We start from the raw sequence: 22,582 nt of genomic DNA on the forward strand, positions 1-22,582 counted from the left end.
CGAGAGAATGTTAAAAAACTCGCACTAAGCACACAGGTAAACAAAAACTTGAATATGATTTTTGTATGAAATTTCAGAATTTTCTTTTCCACTTACATTTTCTGCGGTGACTCCAACAGCCCTGGTTCCTCAGCATTTTCCACGACTTGAACACCGTCTACCTGCTGCGTGGAATTCTCGGCCACGGTCACAGAATCTTGCTGTGTCATCTCACTTAATTCCTCTCACAACCTAAACACAATCGTGAAATAGTTTTTAACCAAAAATAAATTTTAATATAATCACCCGAAAAGAACCCTAAGACATATTAAATCCTTATTGATTAAAAACCTAACAAATTTTTATCGACAAAGTATGATTTAAAATTAGAATATTATGTTATCTGTACACAAATTTATATGAAAACGCGGTAAATCTATATAAAGTATTTTTTTTTTTGTTACAAAAATATACGAACAATAATAGTGTTAACTCCTGCGACAGATCCGACTAAACTGCACGTACCATACGATATCTGATATAATTCAATTTGGTAATCCTTAATCATATCAACATTAAATTGTTTGATTGGTAATTATATAGTTAGATGCGATTATTTTGCGATAGTCAAATACGTCTGAAGATAACTAACTTTTCGATCAACTTGTAAAATTAAAATTCTATTGATAATTACCGATTTTCATTGGCCGGTCGTTGGTATAATTACGATTTTTTTTATTAATCTCACGTTCAATATTTTCATTTTATAATTTACGATTGTCGAAACAGGTTTTCGTAAATGCAATGAATATTAGTCGAACTACCCTCAAACTATTTAGGTAAAGAGAAATAGCTTTTATGTTTCTTTGCACGCAGAACATGCAACTTGGGTTTTGGAATTTTGTTTGACTTTGGTTTTTGTTAGCGACAAGTGGATCAAAGGTATTAAAATATTTGTAATGGCGTCGATTTTGCTAGTAAATTATAGAATTTAACAAATAAGGGTTAGCTGTTTTTGTACTGCCATGTTGTTTATCGTTTAGATAATATATTAAAACACTATGGTGTTGTTTGGTAAGTGATATACCTACTCTGTCAGATGTTTATTAAAGTCATGCTTGAATGAAGCTTCTAATTCAAATGTAATATACAAATCAGTCGTCGATTTGTGCAATTGCCTCGGACGACTTGTAATTTTCTCTTCGACGATCTTCACCTAATAAGTCTCAACCATAGGGTTAGTTTATTAACTCCATGGTCTCAACTCTCAAGTTCATCAAGTCTCAAGGTAGGTTGCGATGTTTACTCTGTGGGTTTATGGGATACGTGCGGCTTTAGATCCGCATGGCCATGGATTGTCTTTTCTTTATATATAATTATGTAAATTAATGTAAATTGTTATCGAGCAACACTTCCGGCCTCACATAATAAATTATTTACGAACTTAGGAAATATATAGAACTTATTATTCTTATAATATAATTAGTAATTTCATAATTCGATATTATTAAATAATAATTGTACGTAAATAATCAGCAGAATAATTAAGATGAACAATGTTTAATATTACCTACTCAGTTTGTATTAAAATAGGTCAAGATGATTGTATAAATACCGACGGTTAGCATATCTCTGTTGCATTCGTATTCTACCCACCGTAACGTGTACTAAAGAGAATATATTATTTCGTGTGGATGTAAATTGTCTCAATTGTCGCCGCCACCCTGAGGATCCGTTTATAAAATGTTTGTATAATTGGTCTTTATGCGTTTCTCATCCGATTGCGATGAATCTTTGCGAAAGAGTAAGTATTATATACAACCATCACAGTACCACAGTGGTAGGCGCGTGTCAAGTTTCAATACCTATTTATTTTCATACAATTAATAATACTCACAATGGATTCACTCAAGAAATTCCCCCAAAAAGTCAGTAGATAATTAAGATGAAATATATTAATGATCTTCTACATATATCCTTATTTAATTAACATTTCTTACGCAGAGGCTACGTTCACGCTTCAGTAACTTAGAATAATAAATTTTACAAAATGATTTTCACACTGAAAAATATTTAAATATATTATTTTATAGCGCCATCTAGCGGATAAATTAGGCACTAAAAGTGATTAGCTTTTGGTCACCATATGACACTAGCGCCGCTTTAGTGAATTGTCATAGTAAATCTGTTGTTTGACAGATGGCACTGCCAAGACTTTTAATTTCTGTTACAAACATAGACCTTTAATAAATGCAGTGGTTACAAATAATATACTTAAAAAATGGTTTTAATAAATTTAATACAAAATAAAACACATAAGAAAAGACAAAAAAAAACTGTTTTTCAGTTATGTACGACTGAAGAATCCCGTTTAGCGGTCTCATTAACGTTTGTTGGCAAATTATCTTCGCGTTGGAACAGGTAGCTTGTTTCTTGTGTAGTGGAGCTACTTTGTACGTAGTCGCGTCCGTACGGGTTTATTTGGGCAGAATTGCTCTGGCCGTATACACCTAGCTGGCCGTAGACGCTATTTTGCCCGTACGAACCAGTTTGACCATACACCCCGGCCTGACCATACGCGCTGCTTTGAGTATAAACTTCAGTTGGTCCAAACGTTGGCGGATACGTGCTGGATTGGCTGTAAGTTGCTTGGCGATTGTCTTGATAGCTTTTGGCGCCCAGATTTTTAACTCCACTGTAAAAATAAATAATGATTTCGTTACATTGGTTTTTATTTTTGACTAGCTGACCCGGCAGACTTCGTAGTGCCTCAATCGATAAATAGAACACCTAAACTTTTGTATAAAACAAACTTAAAACAAATAAAAGGAATCCATCCGACGGAGGAAAAATCAATGGAAAAACAAAATTGTTATTTTTATTTAATTCCGAGCATTTTCATATTTATCTACCTTTTAAACCTTCTCTGGACTTCCACAAATAATTCAAGACCAAAATCAGCCAAATCGGTCCAGCCGTTCCCGAATTTTAGCGAGACTAACGAACAGCAATTCATGTTTATATATATAGATAGATGTGTGAACTCTATTCCTACCTAGTGTTAAGCGAAGAGAACGAAGAAGAAGAGAACTTAGAACGAACCAACATGGTTTTGAGGTATGACAATTTGTTTTGATTGGATCTTAATCCTTGTGATCACGCCAAAAAAAAATACCAAGTGAATGGTGGCTTTATTGTTGATGTATATGCGCTCCGATAGCTATTTAACACCAGATGGACCGTGAGCTCGTCCACCCATCTAAATAATAAAAAAATGAGCCATTGCGGGCAGACTAGCAGAAACAGTCGCTTGCAACATATACATAGACTTCATAATATGTTTTATTATTATTCTATGTTAAAGCGTGGGGACGCGTCGTCACGACATGCAATGCCAGCAATCGTGCGCATAGATGTTTCACATCAAAAAGCGTTGATTATATTTTTTTTATGGTTTAGATGGGTGGACCAGCTCACAGCCCATCTGGTGTTAAGTGGTTACGGGAGCCCATTACCATAGTTACAACGGCTGCCTCGCCCTTCAACCAGAAACGCATTTCTGCTTCACAGCAGAATAACGCAGGGTGGTGGTACCTACTCGTGCGGACTCACAAGAGGCGCTACCACCAGTAAAGTATTTCTTTTTTATAGTAATATAATATTTATTGTAGCCTCACCTTTCGTCTCTATAAGGTCGACCAACGCTGCGCCATCCGCTGCTGCTCTGCCCGTAGCTGAGATCCTGGCGGTACCCACCACGGCCATACCCCACGGAGCCCACTGACCCGCGGTACTCCAGGGGGTCGCGGTATCCAGAGTACCCTGTACTCTGCCAGTTGTCCGCTTGCGGTCTGGGAAATTTGGTGTTGTCTCTTTCTAACATTTCTCAACGTAATGTTTTTTATTTTGTTCAGTCCATTCCGTAATCTATCGAGGACGGAACTTGAATATCGTTACCACCTTGAGTTACGAGATTGAAGTGTGAACAGTTTAAATAACGGCCCTAATACAGAAATAGCGGTATAGATTCGTAAGGGCCTCTGTCCGTCATGGGCACCGTCTTCAAGATCCAAGATCCAAATTGCTTCTCTGCAGACCCGCCTAGGACCGATCCTTCGATTACCAAAAATTTGTTATCGGTTAATTGATTTACTAAAAATCATAGTGATGTGCTATAAAGGCGTCATTTCCTTCCCGATTTACAATAAAATTGAGATTTCTATTTCATATCACACCGCAATTGTATCTACGTGCTACGGTCTTAACTTAATCTTAGATGGGCCGTGAGCTATTCAGCCCACCCAAAAAAATATACCTCATTGTGAGGACTTGAGTGAAGTCTTTTGTGCCTTCTTAATTCGTGAGATCATACAACATAATAATATATTATATATACAAAAAATAAAAGATTGAATATTTATATTTCATTAGCCTACTGAGTTTATATGAAAAATTCAAATATCTAACTTGTTTTTAGGGCGACACCGTCAACCTCATTATAATTGATTAAATAACATATTTTCACAACAAAAACAATATGTAATAGAACTAGACACATAAATACGGTAAGACAAGTCACATATGTGGGTTCTAAATCACACCATCATGTGTGCTTAGTGCAAGTTTTTTAACGTTCCCGTTAGTGTAAAAGTTAACTCAAATTTGTATGCAGTTGGTACAGCGCCCCTAGCAACAAACGTAGGCAAACGTTCCAACTCCATACAAATTTGAGTTAACTTTTACGCTATCGAGAACGTTAAAAACCTGGCACTAAACACTACTGTAGTACTCACCTGGTATACTCGGGTCGACCCCATGCCTGGGCCGAGGTGGCGTCGGGTCTTCCTGAAGCGAAATAGTAGCCCCTACCACCTGCGTCCCATCCTGATTGACCACGATACGTTTCATCCCAAGGTCTGAAACTGAAAGCAATATTTGTTTTAAACAAAAAACAATCTTCCCAAATCCTTGCCTACGTCTTTTCCCATTCGGTAGGTTGTTGTAAGCAGTGTATTTGGGGTCGCATTTTTTTGTTTCTCACACGAAGCATTCGTTCAGCCTGGATCAAAACGATAGCCACAACATAGCCCCAATGGAATGTCTTTATCACTTTAACCCAGTCTTTCCCAAAGTGGGCGATAACGCCTCCTTGTGGGCGCTGCAGGCCTAAAAGGGGGGGTAAGAGACCCAGAAAAAAAAATTTGGGTGTTGTGTAAAGGCTTGGAAGGCGATTTGTAATTTCATCTAGGAGAACTCTTAGACACCGAATGAGCTCTCGCTATAGTGGTTTTTTAATAGGGGAAAAAATGGGGTCACTAAAAAATAATTTATTCTAAATGTGGGCAGTAGACAAAATAAGTTTGGGAGCCCCTGCTTTAACCGAATGATAATGAAATATGAAAATGCTAATGAATCATTCTATCATTGCTTTTAGAAGCGACGTACAAAATTATAGTCCACATGCAATTTGTTACCGTTACGGATTTAATTCAGTTCTTTCAGCTATTGTTGAGTACATGTTCAATTGGAATTTCGGTGAAAGCGTATAGTTTGGGCAATGTGCAGTGATTCGAAAAGAGCCAGTTAAATGTTTATATTGCCTCAATAAGCAAACCTAGTGTTGCTTAGTGCTTCCTTGCTTGCTTCAAAGATAAATCGTATTTGCCCTAACCAATGATCATTTAATCTGTCATCAACAAATATTATGGAGCCAATTAATCGCGAACTTAAAGTTAGAACATTTTTATAGCATCCATTTTGTATTTTTAATCTGGAACAAAATGCCCTGCCCTGCCAAAATGTCGGTTCGCAGAGTTTGACAGCGGTTTTATATCACCACTGACATATCAATCTCATGTATCTCATGAAGACATTCAAATTGTAATCTTTAATCCACTCCGAACCTCTCGCCTTTTAATTTTCAGCAGTAAATAAACAATAAAACTCATAGATAATTAATATAATAGGTAAACAAATATAAATATGTAGAATAGAAGTTTGCCATACCTGCCGTGGGGACCGCCGCCATCACTTGGTCCATATCCGCCATAACCATCGTCATATCTGTCATACGGTCTTCTATATCCTCCGTAGCCATTGTATGTTCCTTGGTATTCATCATACCTATCCGGATACGGCCTTCTACCTCTATAATAATCTTCATAATACGGTCTATCGTAATCTCTATCTCTGTACGGATCCCTCAAGAATCTGTCATAATAATCCGGCCTGTATCTATCTCTGTCATCGTTTCTATGTCTGTCTTTATTTCTCCTTCTTCCGCTGTGTCTGTCGTTTTTTCTGTCGCCATTTTCCTCTTCAGTTCCATTTTTATTTGAGTTTCTGTCGTCTGTGCGTCTGTCGTCTGTTCTTCTGTCGTCCGTTCGTCTATCGTCTTCCTCACTGTCGTAACGACTTCTCGTTTTGCTTCGTGGTCTATGGCGGACTTCTTCGCTGTCGTCATCGTCGTCGTCGTCATAGCAACGACCGCAGCGTGGTCTCTCGTAAACTCTTCGGTCGTAATCTGGTCTTCCGTAGCGGTAGTCATAATAGCTCCGACTTTGTCGGTACAGAGCGTCTTGCAACGTCGGCGGCGAGACAGATGAGTGGACCGTCTCTTCTGCTCGCGTTGTCGGTTCGATTAATAGTAGTATTGTTGTTATCTGGAACGAGATTTTTTTTTTTATTGCTTAGATGTGTGGACGAGCTCACAGCCCACGTGGCGTTAAGTGGTTACTAGAGCCCATGGACATCTACAACGTAAATGCGCCACCCACCTTGAGATATAAGTTCTAAGATCTCAGTATAGTTACAACGGCTGCCCCACCCTTCAAACCGAAACGCATTACTGCTTCACGGCAGAAATAGGCAGGGCGGTGGTACCTACCCGCGCGGACTCACAAGAGGTCCTACCACCAGTAATTACGCAAATTAAAATTTGCGGGTTTCATTTTTATTACACGATGTTATTCCTTCACCGTGGAATTCAATCGAGAACATTTGTTGAGTACGTATTTTATTAAAAAAATGGTATCCGCCTAGGATTCGAACACCGAATCTAGTCACTACCTATCCTACCTTATCCCACCCCTCCTGGCTGAGTCTTTGCTCGCCCACTTGTCCTGATGAAACTGGAAAGGCCTTCGGGCCACCAGTACTAATTATTTAATAAATAAAAAACAACATAACGTTAGTCATAACACGAATATAAGCGTATCCGGCAGATTAATGACGAGACAATAGGGAATTATGCGATGGCCTCAATTTTCGACCACACTTTTTGTGCCTACGGTTAAAATTACGGCCATTGTTTTAAGGTCACTTGATGGTGTGTGATTTATTAAAGCCATCGTTGCGTTTCGAAGGTCATTTCTATTGTTTTTTATTCGTTTTTTGTTTTTGTTTTTCCAAACAAGGATGTTGACCTACTTACTGTTACTGGATGATACGATTGTAGATAATATGTAGATGTTTGGGTGAAACGGCATATGGAAGATATTTCATCGAGTTGATACGTCACTCGGTAGATTAACGGTTCAAATGTTGTTGTTCAGAATTTAATATGTAGCGTTCATTTAGATCAGCCTTTCCCAAAGTGTGCGCCTCCTTGTGGGTGCTACAGGCCTAAAGTGGGGCGGTAAGAGTTCCAGAAAAAAAGGGGGGCGTTGTATAGAGGCTTGGGAGGCGATTTGTAATTTCATCTAGGAGGACTCTTAGCAACCGACTGAGCTCTCGCTATAGTAGTTTTTAAGTAGTTGAAAAAATGGGGACGCTAAAAAATAAATTTATTCTCAAAGTGGGTAGTAGACAAAATAAGTTTGGGAGTCCCTGATTTAGGTGGATGAAGAGAGAGAGAATAGGCTCCACATTAAAATCGTCTGTTTTCGCTATATAGAACCAAGCCATTACGACGAAGCAAAATCAACGTGACGCGGACGTATTGAAGGAACCCGTAGACCAGCGGTCGGGAAACCGGGGTAAATTACCCCAAATGGGGTAAAAATGAAACTTTTGTGAGTAAAAAGTATATATTGAAGTGAAACTTCTTTAGAATCGTTGTGATTTCAAACTCGATGAAACGAAATGAAACGAAACGAAAAAATAATATTTTTTTTCAAAATTATCATGGCGGCTATAATATGAAAGATGCTAAAAAGAAGCGATTTCGTTTTTTTTATTCTTCGCCATGGGATAATATCAACTTACACAAAAATATTTTGGGGTCAATGATTTTTTGTACTTCTTTTTACATAATATAAAACATCATTGTTTGGGGTAATAATTAAAAAAGTTCCCCGACCGCTGCCGTAGATGCAAAATGCCATTTCTGCACTGCTAAAGGCCGAACCGCATAGCACTTATTATCTGGATACGAAAAACTGGCTGGTACCTTACTACGCCAAACGCCGTAATGACTTGGTCAAGTATATTTAGTACTGGTGTTTGGCGAGGAAACATGCAATGGAAATGGAGAAAATGTGGTGCAAATAAATTTTGTACTAAACAACCGCATTTTAAGGAAACGACTCGGCAAAAATTCTTTAGGAAATTCGTGTTCAAACCGACATTACAGTAACTCAAAATAGACCAGATTTAATATACACAGACAAAACCACCAACAAAACAGAATTAAATCGATATTGTGAGGTTTGCTGACGTTGAGGGTTTATTGTGCGTTCTCCTCTGGAAATCTCATCAGAGTGGTTAATAAAACACTGAGTATAATTATATGTTTATTCGCGTCAGCGACCGCGGTGGATCGCTGCACTTTAACCACTAACTGACTCGTATGCTGCTCATTACTGTATGCACAATAAACTGTATAGTAAGCGAAGCGGGGCGGGGTATCATTCCCCTACAATATCACTGTCCCATCTGACTACAATATGGGAGCCAAAGGAACAGAGATAATAAGCAAATACCACCTTTTTTATTTTATTTTGATTACTTAGGTGGGTGGACGAGCTCACGGCTCTCCTGATATTAAGTGGCTACCGGAGCCCATAGGGATCTACCACGTAAATGCCGCCACTTATCTTGAAATATGAGCTCTAAGTTCACAGTTTTTACAGTACAACGGCTGCCTAATCTTTCAAACCGAAACGCATTACTACTTCACGGCAGAAATAGGCAGGGTGGTGGTACCTACCCGTGCGGACGCACAAGACGCCTTACCACCTGCTAAGAACCGAAATTTCCCGACTGTCGAACACATATACGGCTGTGATACCAATTGTAGTGGAAGCTACAGATATGGTCGCCAACAGCATAGTCAGATATGTAGAGAAATCAGACGCTACAATAGACATCACCATTCTCCAAAAACAAGTTGCCAAGTTAATTTAATAAAGATAACTCCTCACAGCAAGCTTATAAAGAGAAATGATCATTATCATATAACACTCGTTGTTTAGTAAACCCGCGCCATTGTTTATGCCCATGGTCGCGCATAGACAATTAAAAAGATATTATACGAATTACATAGTAGTTCGCATAATGCATGCGAAAATGCGTAGTTTGCATAATGATGCATTGAGCGCCCAATAAGTTGTGTATTAATGTGATATTTTTATTTTTATTGCTTAGATGGGTGGACGAGCCATAGACATCTACCACGTAAATGCACCACCCACCTTGAGATATAAGTTCTAAGATCTCAGTATAGTTACAACGACTGCCCCACCCTTCAGACCGAAACGCATTACTGCTTCACGGCAGAAATAGGCAGGGCGGTGGTTCCTACCTGCGTGGACTCACAAGAGGTCCTACCACCAGTAAACTTCTAGTTCTTTAAAAACATAATTAGCAAGCATATTAATGCTTAATTAAACATCGGTGGTATTCCGGCACACGGTATATATTTATATAATATATACCATACCTCCATTTATATATGAGGCGGTCAACGCAAAAGTGGCCTAGCCCACAATTTTTCTTATTCGGATTTATATATTGCAATTTATTCAAAAAATAACAAGTTTTGATGCAAAACTGGCCTATCCTAGTTTCACCCATAGATAACAGATGCCTTTGTAAACATTATTTTCGCGCGTATTGTTTGTGCCTACGAAGCAGTGTAAAATTAAAATGAAATCTCATGATCTCCTTAGCTATGGTAAGCTTAGGCCACCTTTGCGCTGACGGCCTCATATATAAATATATATAATACAACCTAAAAAAACCCTGAAAATCGACTTCTAAAACGATAATTATGATTTTATTATATTTTATATCATAACATCCATTTTTTTTCTCACAATTATCCTTCGAAGTTTATGTAAAATAGAATTACCGTTAACAACTTGCAACAATCAACTGGAAATGTTACAAAATAATTGCTTAAATTAATTGAATATAAAATTTAAAATAGCATAATTTTTTTATTGACTTTAAATATTAATTAGGTAACAGTTGTCTATTGATACATAAATAAAAATAAACTCACCAAAATTAGTACTCGTTCCATTTTTGTTGTCTTAAAAATAAATTACATTATTTAAACAACAACAAAGAAAAAAACAGTATATTTTTTAATTTGTCTAACTGAAAAATTGCTTATTAATTCGTAGCACACATTCTATAAAGTTTGTGGTAATGATTTTTTTTTTATATCAGCAATATGTATATTTTAAAAAAAAACGAAGCCTTCCTTGAAGCTTGAAGGCGCGGAATAGACTGGACGGCCAAAACGTGTGTACTTTGTTAATAATGATTGAAAATTGTAGGTTTTTTTGTTTGTCCATCCGTTGGCGATGACCCATCGACCGTTATGCCAGCAAATGGTACTGTACGCTGCGTAATTACTTTAATATTTTTAATGTAATGAAGATATAATAACATACAGTTTTCTTTTTGTATTCAATAACAAATACATTAAATCAATTAAAAAAAAACATTACACATACTACCATGTATTTGACACACATACGCATGCATACTATTAGTTTATTGTCAAACTTTTCTTATTACTTATAGTCTGTGGTTAAATTGAGAATAGATTAAATATTGTTTGTCTTTATTAATATTTGTCTAAATAGCTAAATTTGGGATTATATAACAGAAGTATAAATAGTCTTTGAAAATAAAATCGTAATAGTGTACAAACTTATAATTTTAATTAATTATAGTCCAATTTCGACTACCGGGGGACCACTTTTTTATTTTTTTATTGCTTAGATGAGTAGACGAGCTCACAGCCCACCTGGTGTTAAGTGGTTACTGGAGCCCATAGACATCTACGACGTAAATGCGCCACCTACCTTGAGATATAAGTTCTAAGGTCTCAAGTATAGTTACAATGGCTGCCCCACCCTTCAAACCGAAACGCATTACTGCTTCACGGCTGAAATAAGCGGGGTGGTGGTACCTACCCTCGTGGACTCACAAGAGGCCCTACCACCAGTAAACTTCTAGTTTTTTTAACAATTTTTATATCCAACATATTCGTGTCGCTCGATACAAAGGTACCAGCACTCAGCAATCTTATCTTTTAAAGCGATGTATTCGAGTTACGCGACTACAAAATAAAAAAAATAAAAAAAACTAAATTTAAAATTAGCGTTATAAATAAAACCATACGTGAACTTAATGAAGGAAGAGGAAGCGCTATTGTTGTACGTCAGTGAGAATGTTTCCGAAATACAACGTTGGACCGAAAAATAGAAATATAGTATACGAGTATTTAAAAACTTTCATTGTTTTGTTTTATAATGAAATAAAACATAGCTATATAGGATTGGCAAGAACGGAATGTATGAAAAGAGTGTGGAACGGTGCGTTAAGATGTGAATGAGAGAAAACGTTAAGAAAGGGAAAAAAGACTGACAGACAGAGTGGCACAGAAAAGGAAAATGAATGAATGAATAAAGTGTAAAAAAGGTGTCAATAATTTTTAATTATTATAATACAGAAGATTTGAGAAAAGAACAATAAAAGTGCAAAAAAGTAACAGTCTTATTTCATGTGCCACGATCACAATTCTACAGCAATTTTTTGAATCCTTGTTGAATCCAATAACAATTAAGATCTTTGTTTACTTAGCGATAAAACAAAATAAAGCTAGACAAAAACATCAGAGCCCACAGCCTGGATCTTACTGATCAATTTTGTATACAGCAGTATATTTGGTAATTTAGGCAAGCAAACACATAATCTACCACCATCACACAAAATTGGGTACATACGTGGTGTCACCAGAGGTTCAAGAACAGACGTCACGAACGCTCGTCAGAATACGGCCTAATATTTAAGTTTCTAATAATGCTATTTTCAGACGACGATCTTAAACAAAATAACTCTGCATTTTTTTTATTGCTTATATGCCGACGAGTGTGGACGAGCTCACAGCCCTCCTGGTGTTAATTGGTTACTGAAGCCCATAGATATCTACAACGTAAATGCGCCACCCACCTTGAGATATAAGTTCTAAGGTCTCAAGTACAGTTTCAACGGCTGCCTCACCCTTCAAACCGAAACGCATTACTGCTTCACGGCAGAATTAGGCAGGGTGGTGGTACCTACCCGTGCGGACTCAGAAGAGGTCCTACCACCAATATTAAGCCGAGTATGGCGTGGACGTTTTTTTGACGGGAGTAAGTTACAATGGAAACGTTCCACGTTAAGTACGGCTAGAACAAAAATCACTGGGCCAATCGAACCGAGACCGACTGGACCGACGCGTCATTGTGCTTCCAACGGACCGTGTGCATGCCCCGCCATTGTATTTACACATTATTAAATAATTGAACACATCCATTATTACTTTTTTTTGGAATTTCACATCCCAACGGAAAAAAAAATGTTACAATTTGAATTATCGTTTACTTTTTGAATGCTTTAAACATTCTCGTCATTCGTCGGCAACTAATCCATCCGCGTTCATATTGTTTACACTCATTAATATAGTTGGAATTAACATGATGACCATATAGGTCACCGAGGTCTTACGTGGCGAACTGAAGTAATTATGTCGATTTCTCTCTTCGAACTTCTTACTAAGGCGCCGGAATATCTAGTAGACTCTGGGAAAGACAAATCCGAGGATACTGAGAATGAATCGACTTAAAAGAGACCTAAAAGACTAAAACATACATAAAATGTTCCCCGCCTATTTCTGCCGTGAAGCAGTAATGCGTTTCGGTTTGAAGAGTAGGGTAGCCGTTGTAACTATATTGAGACCTTAGAACTTATATCTCAAGGTGGGTGGCGCATTTACGTCATAGATGTCTATGGGCTCCAGTAACCACTTAACACCAGGTGGGCTGTGAGCTTGTCCACTCATCTAAGCAATAAAAAAAAAACAAAAGAACGTAAAGCTAGGTAATCCAGACGCTTAGGAATAGAAAACGACATAATGAATGAAATACACAATTGTTCGCATATTACTTCTCTTCATTCATGAAAGTAATATGCGAACAATTGTGCATTTCATTAGAAAAATTGGTACCTACCTGCCTGCGGGATTCGAACACTGATACACTCGCATCGCTGGATACAGATGCACGGGACGTCTTATCCTTTACGCCACGGCGATAACGTAGAATAATAAGCGTTAAGTAGGTATTCCAAACATTAAAAAAAAACAAAGAAACAAAGCAAGAAATGGTAAAATTAAATTTAATTATATCTACTACTCGCAAAATTAGTTAGTGTTACATTTATATATTACTAGCTGACCCGGCAGACTTCGTAGTGCCTCAATCGATAAATAAAAGACACATCAAGGGGACACATCAAAAGAAAAATAAAATTGTTTGTTTTTAGTTAATTCCGAGCTTTTTTATATTTTCTCATCTTTTAAATCTTCCCTGGACTTCCACGAATAATTCAAGACCAAAATTAGCCAAATCTGCCCAGCCGTTCTCGAGTTTTGGCGAGACTAACGAACAGCAATTCATTTTTATATAATAATATAGAGATTATGCTTTCGCCTGACTACCGTAGGGGTTTTTTTTATTTTTTTATTGCCTTTGTAGGCAGACGAGCATACGGCCCACCTGATGGTAAGTGGTCACCGTCGCTCATGGACGTCAGCAATGCCAGGGGCAGAGCCAAGCCGCTGCCTACCATAAAGTACTCTCCGCAAGCCTCGTTTGAAGAAGGACATGTCATAGCGCTCGGAAAACACCGTGGAGGGGAGTTCATTCCAAAGCCGGATGGTACGTGGCAAAAAAGATCTTTGGAAACGCACTGTCGATGAATGCAGCGGTTCTAGATAATATGGATGAACTCTGCTGCGATGGCGGGAGGTGCGATGATAAAAAGGAGATGAAGGAATCATCTCGAATAATTCCTCAGAGCATTCCCCATGGACCATACGGTATAAAACACAGAGAGAACCGAAGTCCCTCCGTAGACCCAGAGGTTCCAAGCGATCCGCGAGAGCAGGACTATCGACCATCCGAACAGCCCGTTTCTGTATGGAGTCAAATGGAATTTGAACTATTACGATTAACAAACAATCGAACTAGTATCTTGTGTTCGACTGCAATATTATTGCCAAAGTAGTTAGTTTATTTTTCGCTTTTCATTTAATATTTATAAAGCAGTCGAGTTTTTTGGTTCTACTCAGTAATTTAGTAATAATAAATCAAATATATTTCACTAAACAGTTCAGGAAACAGTTGTGAAGTGACTGTTTATTTAACACGTCGACTGGCATATAGGTCACCGGTGACCTACGCGGCGCACTGAAGTAATTATGACGATTTCTATTCATAAGCGTATGGATTGCCCTTTTTTTTTTTTCGGGTAGAGGGCCGAACCTCCTACGAGGTCCCCGCGCATAAGGGGCGCGCGGGGTATGTGGGACTCAACGGTCTGCATGGTGTTGAGAGCAGACCGCGGGCCCAAGGAATTTTAGGGGCCACCCACTAAACGACTCCCCTGCACTCTTACACCCGACGTCCGATCCCCTCCGAAACCAGAACCCGGATGAGGTAGGGGGGTTATCGCGGTCAACACTACAATCAGACAGCGCGGTTCACTCCAAAGACGCCCAGCTGACGGAGCCTTCGAGGCGAATCGAAGGCTCTGAAACGTCCTAAATTTACCTTCTTTTGTTTTTAATATATGTTTTAGTCTTTTAGGTCTCTTTTAGGTCGATTCATTCTCAGTATCTTCGGATTTGTCTTTCCCAGAGTATGAATCTTTCATAAACAGCATCGCGTATTAGAAATGAAACCCGTTAAAATTATAATTTGCATAATCAACTCAAGCGCCAATGTCAATGGTGGCATTCAATGATGTCTGTGGACTCAGGTCATTTCTTAAAACCAGGTGAGTCGTGAGCATCAGACAAAGCTTTCGTGGTCACGAACCATGACAATAATAAACGAGAGATCAAGCCGTACATATAATTAGTATTAATTATTCTAACACCTTTTTTTGCAATAACCACCGCTAATGATTTGCCATGACGTCACACGTAATGATATTGCGTGCATAAATCTTTTACATAATTTGCGCTGCAATTTAGAAGAATGAAAGCCGGTTCACCATTACATTTCTTAGGTACAAGAGCTCAAGTATATCTGGTGTTAAGCGGTTACCGGACCCTAGAGACATCAACAACATGCCGCTATCAACTTGAGACTTGATTTCTAAGTCTCAGTTTATAGATCATCGTGATTTATTTTTTTATTGCTTAGATGGGCGGACGGGCTCACAGCCCACCTGTTGTTAAGGTTAAGTGGTTACTGGGGCCCACAGACATCTACAACTTAAATATACCACCCACCTTCAGGTATAAGTTCTAAGGCCTCAGTATAGTTACAGCGACTGCCCCACACTTCAAACCGAAACGCATTAATTGCTACCTGGCAATTTTAACGTAACCCTAATAACTACGTGAGTTCAAGGGGCTCAAACCTGATGACGTTGCTAACACTAACTCTAGCAAGAGCAGTGCTTTGCAGGATCTACCACCAGATCGGAAACGCGACGCACTGAGAAGATCCGGCGAAAAATCCAGTAGTGTTTCCATGCAGGCGCTACATGCGCTAAAAAATTTTAGTCTATACTAATATTATAAAGAGGAAAGATTTGTTTGTTTGTTTGTTTCGAATAGGCTCCGAAACTACTGGACCGATTTGAAAAATTCTTTTTCCATTAGAAGCCGACATTGTCCCTGATGAACATAGGCTATTTTTTAATTATTTTTTTTATTTTTTTTTTTTGGTTTCATGTTTCCGAAGCGAAGCGAGGGCGGGTCGCTAGTTTAATATAATTTGAAGCTGTCGTAGTCTAAAGATTAAGTGGCCAGGTGCATTCTTGGCGAGAGATGCGATTGGGCCGGTGTCCGAATCCCGCAGGGGGGGGTCTTCTTCTTCTATATCGTTCCCTCACTGCTGAGGATCGCGACCACATGTGACGTTCTTCCAGTGTATTCGATTATGGGGGGCATGGACCGCATTGTACGGACTACCTACCACCAAGTGCTTCCCTTACTAGATCTGACCATCTGGCTGGTGTTCTGCTCACGACAGGCGGGTACTAATTTTTTTATTGAAATCACTAATGGCTATAACGATGAAGGAATAAAGTCGTGTAATAAAAATTAAACCTGAAAAAAAAATAAGTTCGTTAAAAGCGCCCGCTAACACCGCTGCCAACTCACACCCAACACCATGGTAAACCCGCCTCTGCATTGTATAATAATTACTAAAAGTCATCGCCTTCAAAACCCGAACGCATAACTGTTTCGCGGTAGAAACAGGCAGGATTATGGTACCTACCCGTGCGGACTCACAATATCGGCTCTTATAACCAACTAGCGACCCGCCCTCGCTTCGCTTCGGAAACATTAAAACACACATGAAACCAAAAATAAAAATTAAAAAAAAATTAAAAAAAGTAGCCTATGTTCATCAGGGACAATGTCGGCTTCTAATGGAAAAATAATTTTTCAAATCGGTCCAGTAGTTTTGGAGCCTATTCGAAACAAACAAACAAACAAATCTTTCCTCTTTATAATATTAGTATAGATATAGATATAGATATAGATTGATGTTTTTTACGAATTCCTAATTTATCGTGTGTATTTGTCGACGTACTGGACATAGGACGTAGGGGTCAGTAACCCCGCTCCCCATTCACACCCTCACGTTGTTATCCTCATCAATAACTAATGAAAAAGCGACCACTATCGTATTATTATTTTTCTTTTATTCGTTTACAATATCGTATGATTCTACAAAGCACGGCTCTGATTAGGGCTAGTGTTAGCAACGTCACCAAGTTAGTGAGCTCACCCACTCATTCGGTGAATCTAGTATGATCCCACGAAATCACTAGAAGGGGTAGAAAAAAAAGTCGTTTAAAACAATTAAAATGAAACGCATTAACAAAAACTTCAACTATAAAGCTGACAATCTCTTGTTCAATCGATTTTGGTTGCATCTATGTTATTGAATCCGGTAAAGGCTGATTGATTCATGGGAGGAGAATTTGTTGATTGCGAATGGCAAATGTGATACTTGGATTGTTGGCTTAAATCAAGAACATATCAGGAGGCAATGCACATAGACAGTCTACTTTAGATTATTATCGATTTTTGAAGTGAAACTTCCTTATCGGCGTTGGAAAAAAATTTACCGTCACATTTTTCGGTTACGCGTCACTTTTTTCCGTTACGCGCCATCTGTTTTGTATTCATGTCTATGATAATAAAATCCTTTTGTTTAAACTTTATCTAATTTAACTTTTTTGTATTCATGTCTATGATAATAAAATCCTTTTGTTTAAACTTTATCTAATTTAACTTTATTTAACCAATTTCTAGAAAGTTGCATGTAGATCATTTTTCGAAAAATAAGGCCATAAACAAGTTTCACTTCTTACGTGTGTACACTAGTACACGCACACATTTTTTTTTATAATTCTACTTCCAAATTCCAAGCGTACGACGCAAAAAATAATGGAATCTGTAAACAAATAATTGGTTATTGGTTCAGCAATGCTTTTTTTATGATTGAAGGATTACTGATGGCCTGGAGGCCTTTCCAGTTTCACTAGAACAGGTGGGCGAGCAAAGGCTCAGCCAGGACAGGTTCAGAAATGACAAACAGTAGGATCGTTAAAAGAATCGTTATTACCACTCTGGTCTTCCGTCGGCACCAATAGAGACGTGCAGCGTTAAACTCAAAATAAAATTTGTATTAAACGGGAAAATCGAGTTAAAATGAGAAAGGAGTTTTTGATGAAGCTCGAAAAAAATGAAATATCGATTAATATACAGTGACATCAGGATAATGATTGCATATTGTAGATTATGTAATATATACCTTGTCCCCACGTCAACAATTACGGCAAGTGACCGTGGAGGACACCCCATCAACGTTCACTTCACAACCCCCCTGAAATTATTTCAGTCTGCAAAACTAGCGCGGTCGTAGCATACGCGTCGCCATATTTAAAAAAAGTCGCTTGGCGCCAAACAAATTTCGTTCTGAATTGAAATCATCCAATAGATTGTTTTTTTTTTTTAATTAAACACACGTGCGTGTTCTCACTGATTGAATCGATTTATTAATTTAAAAATAATAACACAGCTTACATACACATACTACGTTTCTCTTATTTTTACATGTAATTAAATTTCAATATTGTTAGTGAATTTTGAAGGTCGGTTTTAAAAATGTATTTTTTATCTCTATTTAAAATACAGACACGAGCCCGCATTTGTGATGTATGTATATTAAAACTTTTTAATGTCACGTTATCGAGTCTTGTCTGCTAACTACGTTCAAAAATCGATACGATATTTGTAATGAAAAACTTTTACGTGTTCAATGAGAATGTGTTGTTGTACTAAAAATGGCGCTGAAAAATTTGCAATTGTTACGACCTGCCAATTCGAGTATGGTTCATCATCAGCGGCAGACGAAGCCGATGCGAGCCACACCATCTGCTCTATCAAAGAGCATCTCGAAATCAGCTGAAGCTCTGGCCGGAGCGAAAATTGGTACGGATTTTGAAAATCATAAATTTTGTTCTACTATTGTGTTTTTTTTTTTAAAGTAGTTTTGCCATTGAAATTAAATACTTTTTTTTAATAATCAATAAATATTTCAAAAATACATCCCACAGAAATTGGATATTCGAATTTGTTGCTCCTTTGAATCGATATTAAGAAATATTTAATTAAAAAATGTCTTGACAGTCCATGACCACTAAAACTTTAGTCTTAAAACTTTAAATCAATAAAAGGCGGAATTTAAGCGTAGCAGTTGTTTTTTTTTTTGCTTTTTTTGCTTAGATGGGTGGACGAGCTCACAGCCCACCTGGTTTTAAATGGTTACTGGAGCCCATAGACATCTACAACGTAAATGCGCCACCCACCTCGAGATATAAGTTCTAAGGTCTCAGTATAATTACAACGGCTGCCCTACCCTTCGAACCGAAACGCATTACTGCTTCACGGCAGAAATAGGCGGGATGGTGGTACCTACCCGTGCGGATTCACAAGAGGTTCTACCACCAGTAATATGTTCCATTTGTTGTTTTAATTTATTTTTATCGGTTCAAATGCTTAAGCCTCAGATACATCTCGATTATCATAGGTAAAGAGCTAAGTTCCCGCAAGACTAGAAGCACGGAGCAACCGAATCAAGGGCCAGTGAGAGGCAGTAGTGTGGTGAACCTGCCCTCACTCGGCACGTGGCGTGGGAAGGACGACGACAGCTACCGTAGCAGATCCAGAAATGGCAGGTATTTCAGAGGAATACATGTAAATAACATTATAATTTGCGTAATTACTGGTGGTAGGACCTCTTGTGAGTCCGCGCGGGTGGGCACCACCACCCTGCCTATTTCTGCCGTGAAGCAGTAATGCGTTTCGGTTTGAAGGGTGGGGCAGCCGTTGTAACTATACTTGAGACCTTAGAACTTGTATCTCAAGGTGGGTGGCGCATTTACATTGTGGATGTCTATGGGCTCCAGTAACCACTTAACACCAGGTGGGCTGTGAGCTCGCCCACCGATCTAAGCAATAAATAAAAAATACCTCTATAATTGTAAAAATATTTTTGTCTTAGACAAGTTCACTCTTACTTAATATAATAATATTGCTTAAAATATTAATTTAAATAGAGATATTAAGTTGTTGTTTTCGTATATATAGTACAGGTGAGTGATTAAGTGATTATTTTTTTAGATAAATTTATTAAAGTTTTATTTTTACTAGAGGTCCCACAGTAGTCCAAATTCGACTATAGTTAATTGGAATTGTATAATAAGTTTGTACACTACTATAATTGTATTTTATACTTCTATAATCACGAATTTCGCCAAGGCTACACTATCAAAAAATATTAACAAAAGTTTGACAATAAATAGTATGCATGCGTGTGTGCGTCTAATACATGGTATGTAGTGTGTGTAATTTTTTCTTTATTGATTTAATGTATCTTTTATGCATTATTTAAAAAAAATTAGCATTGTGCACTTCTTCTCTATATTCTTTATAAGTATGGAAAATTTCATACTCCTCCGTCCGCGCAATTTTCGTAAAAAGGGTTACAAAGTTTTTGCTTCACGTATTAATATATAGATTACAGGAAAAGTAGAATAAGTCTTTCATTGTATGGAGTATTCTATATTTGATATCATTTTAAAACTTGTTTTGTCTTTGCCTATTTTTACTAAACTAGATACTGTATGGGGTTGGTCGTGTTCTGAATCCACTCCTGGTGACCTCAGTTCGAGTTTTTTAACGTTCTCGATAGCGTTAAAGTTAACTCAAATTTGTATGGAGACGGAACTTTTGCCTACGTTTGCTACTAATGGGCTTAGATGAATTTCATTTAACTAGAGGTCCTGCAGTAGTCGAAATTCGACTATAATTAATTGGAATTGTAAGTTTGTACACTATTATGTATTGTTTTTAATGTATCGCACTGTTTATTTGTTTTTTGGTGTACAATAAAGAATACTCTCTCTCTCTCTCTCTCTATGATTGTATTTTATACTTCTATAATAACAAATTTTGCCAAGGCTACACTATAAAAAAATATTAATAAAGACAAACAATATTATTATTTAATCTATTCTCAATTTGACCACAGACGTCAAGAACAAAAGTTTGACAATAAATAGTATGCATGCGTGTGTGCGTCAAATACATGGTATGTAGTGTGTGTAATGATTTCTTTATTGATTTAAAGTATCTTTTAAGCACTATTTAAAAAAAAAATTGGCATTGTGCACTTCTTCTCTATGTTCTCTATAAGTGTAGAAACTTTCATACTCCTCCGTCCGCGCAATTTTCGTAAAAAAGGATACAAAGTTTTTGCTTCACGTATTAATATATAAATACAGGGAATGAAATTTGTAAACTAATAATTTTTTCATTGCCTTTCGACATCAGCCATGGCTACCAATTTAACACTTTCTTTATATGGTTTTCTTTAAGCGGTAGGCAACGGCTTGGGATTGCTGAAGTCCATATGCGACGGCAACCATTCACCATCAGGTTGGCCGTATGCTCATTTGCCTACAAGGGCTATAAAAAAATTAAAATAAAAACTCCTTTAACTGTCCGAACGAAAACTCTATCGTGTAAACTGGCCGCTAAAACAACAAACCATTAAAATTAAAACATATCGAACGTGTCACGGAAAAGCGAACGCTTCGATACACACGCCACCTGGACGCCATTATATAAAACCTGTCACAAATATAATAATGATCCAACCTTCATTGCGTGATTTATCGTTTTCTTTTATGTCAACTAAAGCTAATAAAAGCGAACTACTAACTAGAGCTGTTCATCACTTTCCTACGAAGGATTTTCGGGTTTTTTCGATCACGTTGCGAGGAAAACGGGTGAGGATCTCGAAAGACTACTCATCACCGGCAATGTGGAAGGAATGAGGCCTAGGGCGTGTAGTCAAATGCTTTTTTTAAATTATTTTTTTATTGCTTAGGTGGGTGGACGAGCTCACAGCCCACCTGGTGTTAAGTGGTTACTGGAGCCCATAGACATCTACAACGTGAATGCCGCCACCCACCTAGAGATATGAGTTCTAAGGTCTCAGTATAGTTACAAGGGTTACCCCACCCTTCAAACCGAAACGCATTACTGCTTCACGGCAGAAATAGGCAGGATGTTGGTACCTACCCGCGCGGACTCACAAGAGGTCCTACCACCAGTAAAAATGCGCTGGTCTGATCAAATTAAGACGACATTGTACTCCAGCATCAATGTCGCTATCCATTGCACAGAGGACAGAAAGGAATGGAGAAACATAGTCCTAACAAAAGTGCTCCGTACAGACCACGACCCTCAGTACTAAGGAACACGAGGCAAAGAGGAGAAGAAAGCTGGATACTGACTGAAGAGCTTACCGCGATGTTCACAGCGAGCTTTATAGCTGCGATGACCTGTCTGCCTTGTAAGCCTGCAGGGTTGATACCACCCTCGTTTTCAATTTCGCTGCTTTCAATTATGAATTCTAATGCAATGGACGGTACAACCCTTGTGCAATACAATTTATTTGACCCTACTACTGCTTAATACAGAGGGCTTGTGATTAAGTAATGTTAAAGGGTCAAAGTTATAATTGTATTGGATCGATGATTGTTACTCGATGAGGAGCACATGAAT

General features: G+C 38.0%; 3 protein-coding genes across 7 annotated transcripts in view; 1 reads left to right on the forward strand and 2 right to left on the reverse strand.

Moving 5' to 3' along the window:
- The window catches only part of LOC101736752 (unconventional myosin IC), a 72,462-nt gene extending 70,450 nt beyond the window's left edge, over window positions 1–2,012 (reverse strand). The window contains exons 1-2 of one of the 3 annotated variants that reach the window (XM_062669875.1): window positions 1,877–2,012; window positions 97–231 (exon numbers count right to left, since the gene is read on the reverse strand). In XM_062669875.1, the coding sequence (XP_062525859.1) occupies window positions 97–209 (113 nt within the window). In that variant the 5' untranslated portion in view covers window positions 210–231; window positions 1,877–2,012. Of the gene's footprint in view, window positions 1–96; window positions 232–457; window positions 598–673; window positions 824–1,876 lie in introns of those variants that run through there. The other 2 variants (XM_021346276.3, XM_038012520.2) reach the window with 2 other exon arrangements.
- Window positions 1,080–22,582, forward strand: part of LOC101742874 (kinesin-like protein KIF12) — a 57,046-nt gene continuing 35,543 nt past the window's right edge. Inside the window, exons 1-2 of one of the 3 annotated variants that reach the window (XM_038012524.2) lie at window positions 1,080–1,267; window positions 19,539–19,686. In XM_038012524.2, the coding sequence (XP_037868452.1) occupies window positions 1,234–1,267; window positions 19,539–19,686 (182 nt within the window). In that variant the 5' untranslated portion in view covers window positions 1,080–1,233. Of the gene's footprint in view, window positions 1,268–18,345; window positions 18,941–19,538; window positions 19,687–22,582 lie in introns of those variants that run through there. The other 2 variants (XR_009973733.1, XM_038012522.2) reach the window with 2 other exon arrangements.
- LOC101736962 (translation initiation factor IF-2) lies at window positions 2,262–10,788 on the reverse strand. Its single transcript, XM_004923597.4, has 5 exons — window positions 10,424–10,788; window positions 5,986–6,641; window positions 4,773–4,901; window positions 3,657–3,830; window positions 2,262–2,674 (listed from the first exon to the last, which is right to left on the reverse strand). The coding sequence occupies exons 1-5, from the start codon at window positions 10,442–10,444 to the stop codon at window positions 2,323–2,325; spliced, it is 1,332 nt and encodes a 443-aa protein (XP_004923654.1). The 5' UTR covers window positions 10,445–10,788; the 3' UTR covers window positions 2,262–2,322.

Source organism: Bombyx mori, chromosome 8 (genome assembly GCF_030269925.1).
Source record: "Bombyx mori chromosome 8, ASM3026992v2".
Taxonomy (NCBI): domain Eukaryota; kingdom Metazoa; phylum Arthropoda; class Insecta; order Lepidoptera; family Bombycidae; genus Bombyx; species Bombyx mori.

Bases quoted from the DNA above. Each gene is read 5' to 3' on its own strand.
- LOC101736962 (XM_004923597.4), bottom strand. From the start codon at position 10,444: ATGGAACGAGTACTAATTTTG. The intron at 6,642-10,423 runs GTGAGTTTATTT...ATCTCGTTCCAG, and splicing joins TGGAACGAGTACTAATTTTG to ATAACAACAATACTACTATT. The intron at 2,675-3,656 runs GTGAGGCTACAA...TTATTTTTACAG, and splicing joins CGACCTTATAGAGACGAAAG to TGGAGTTAAAAATCTGGGCG.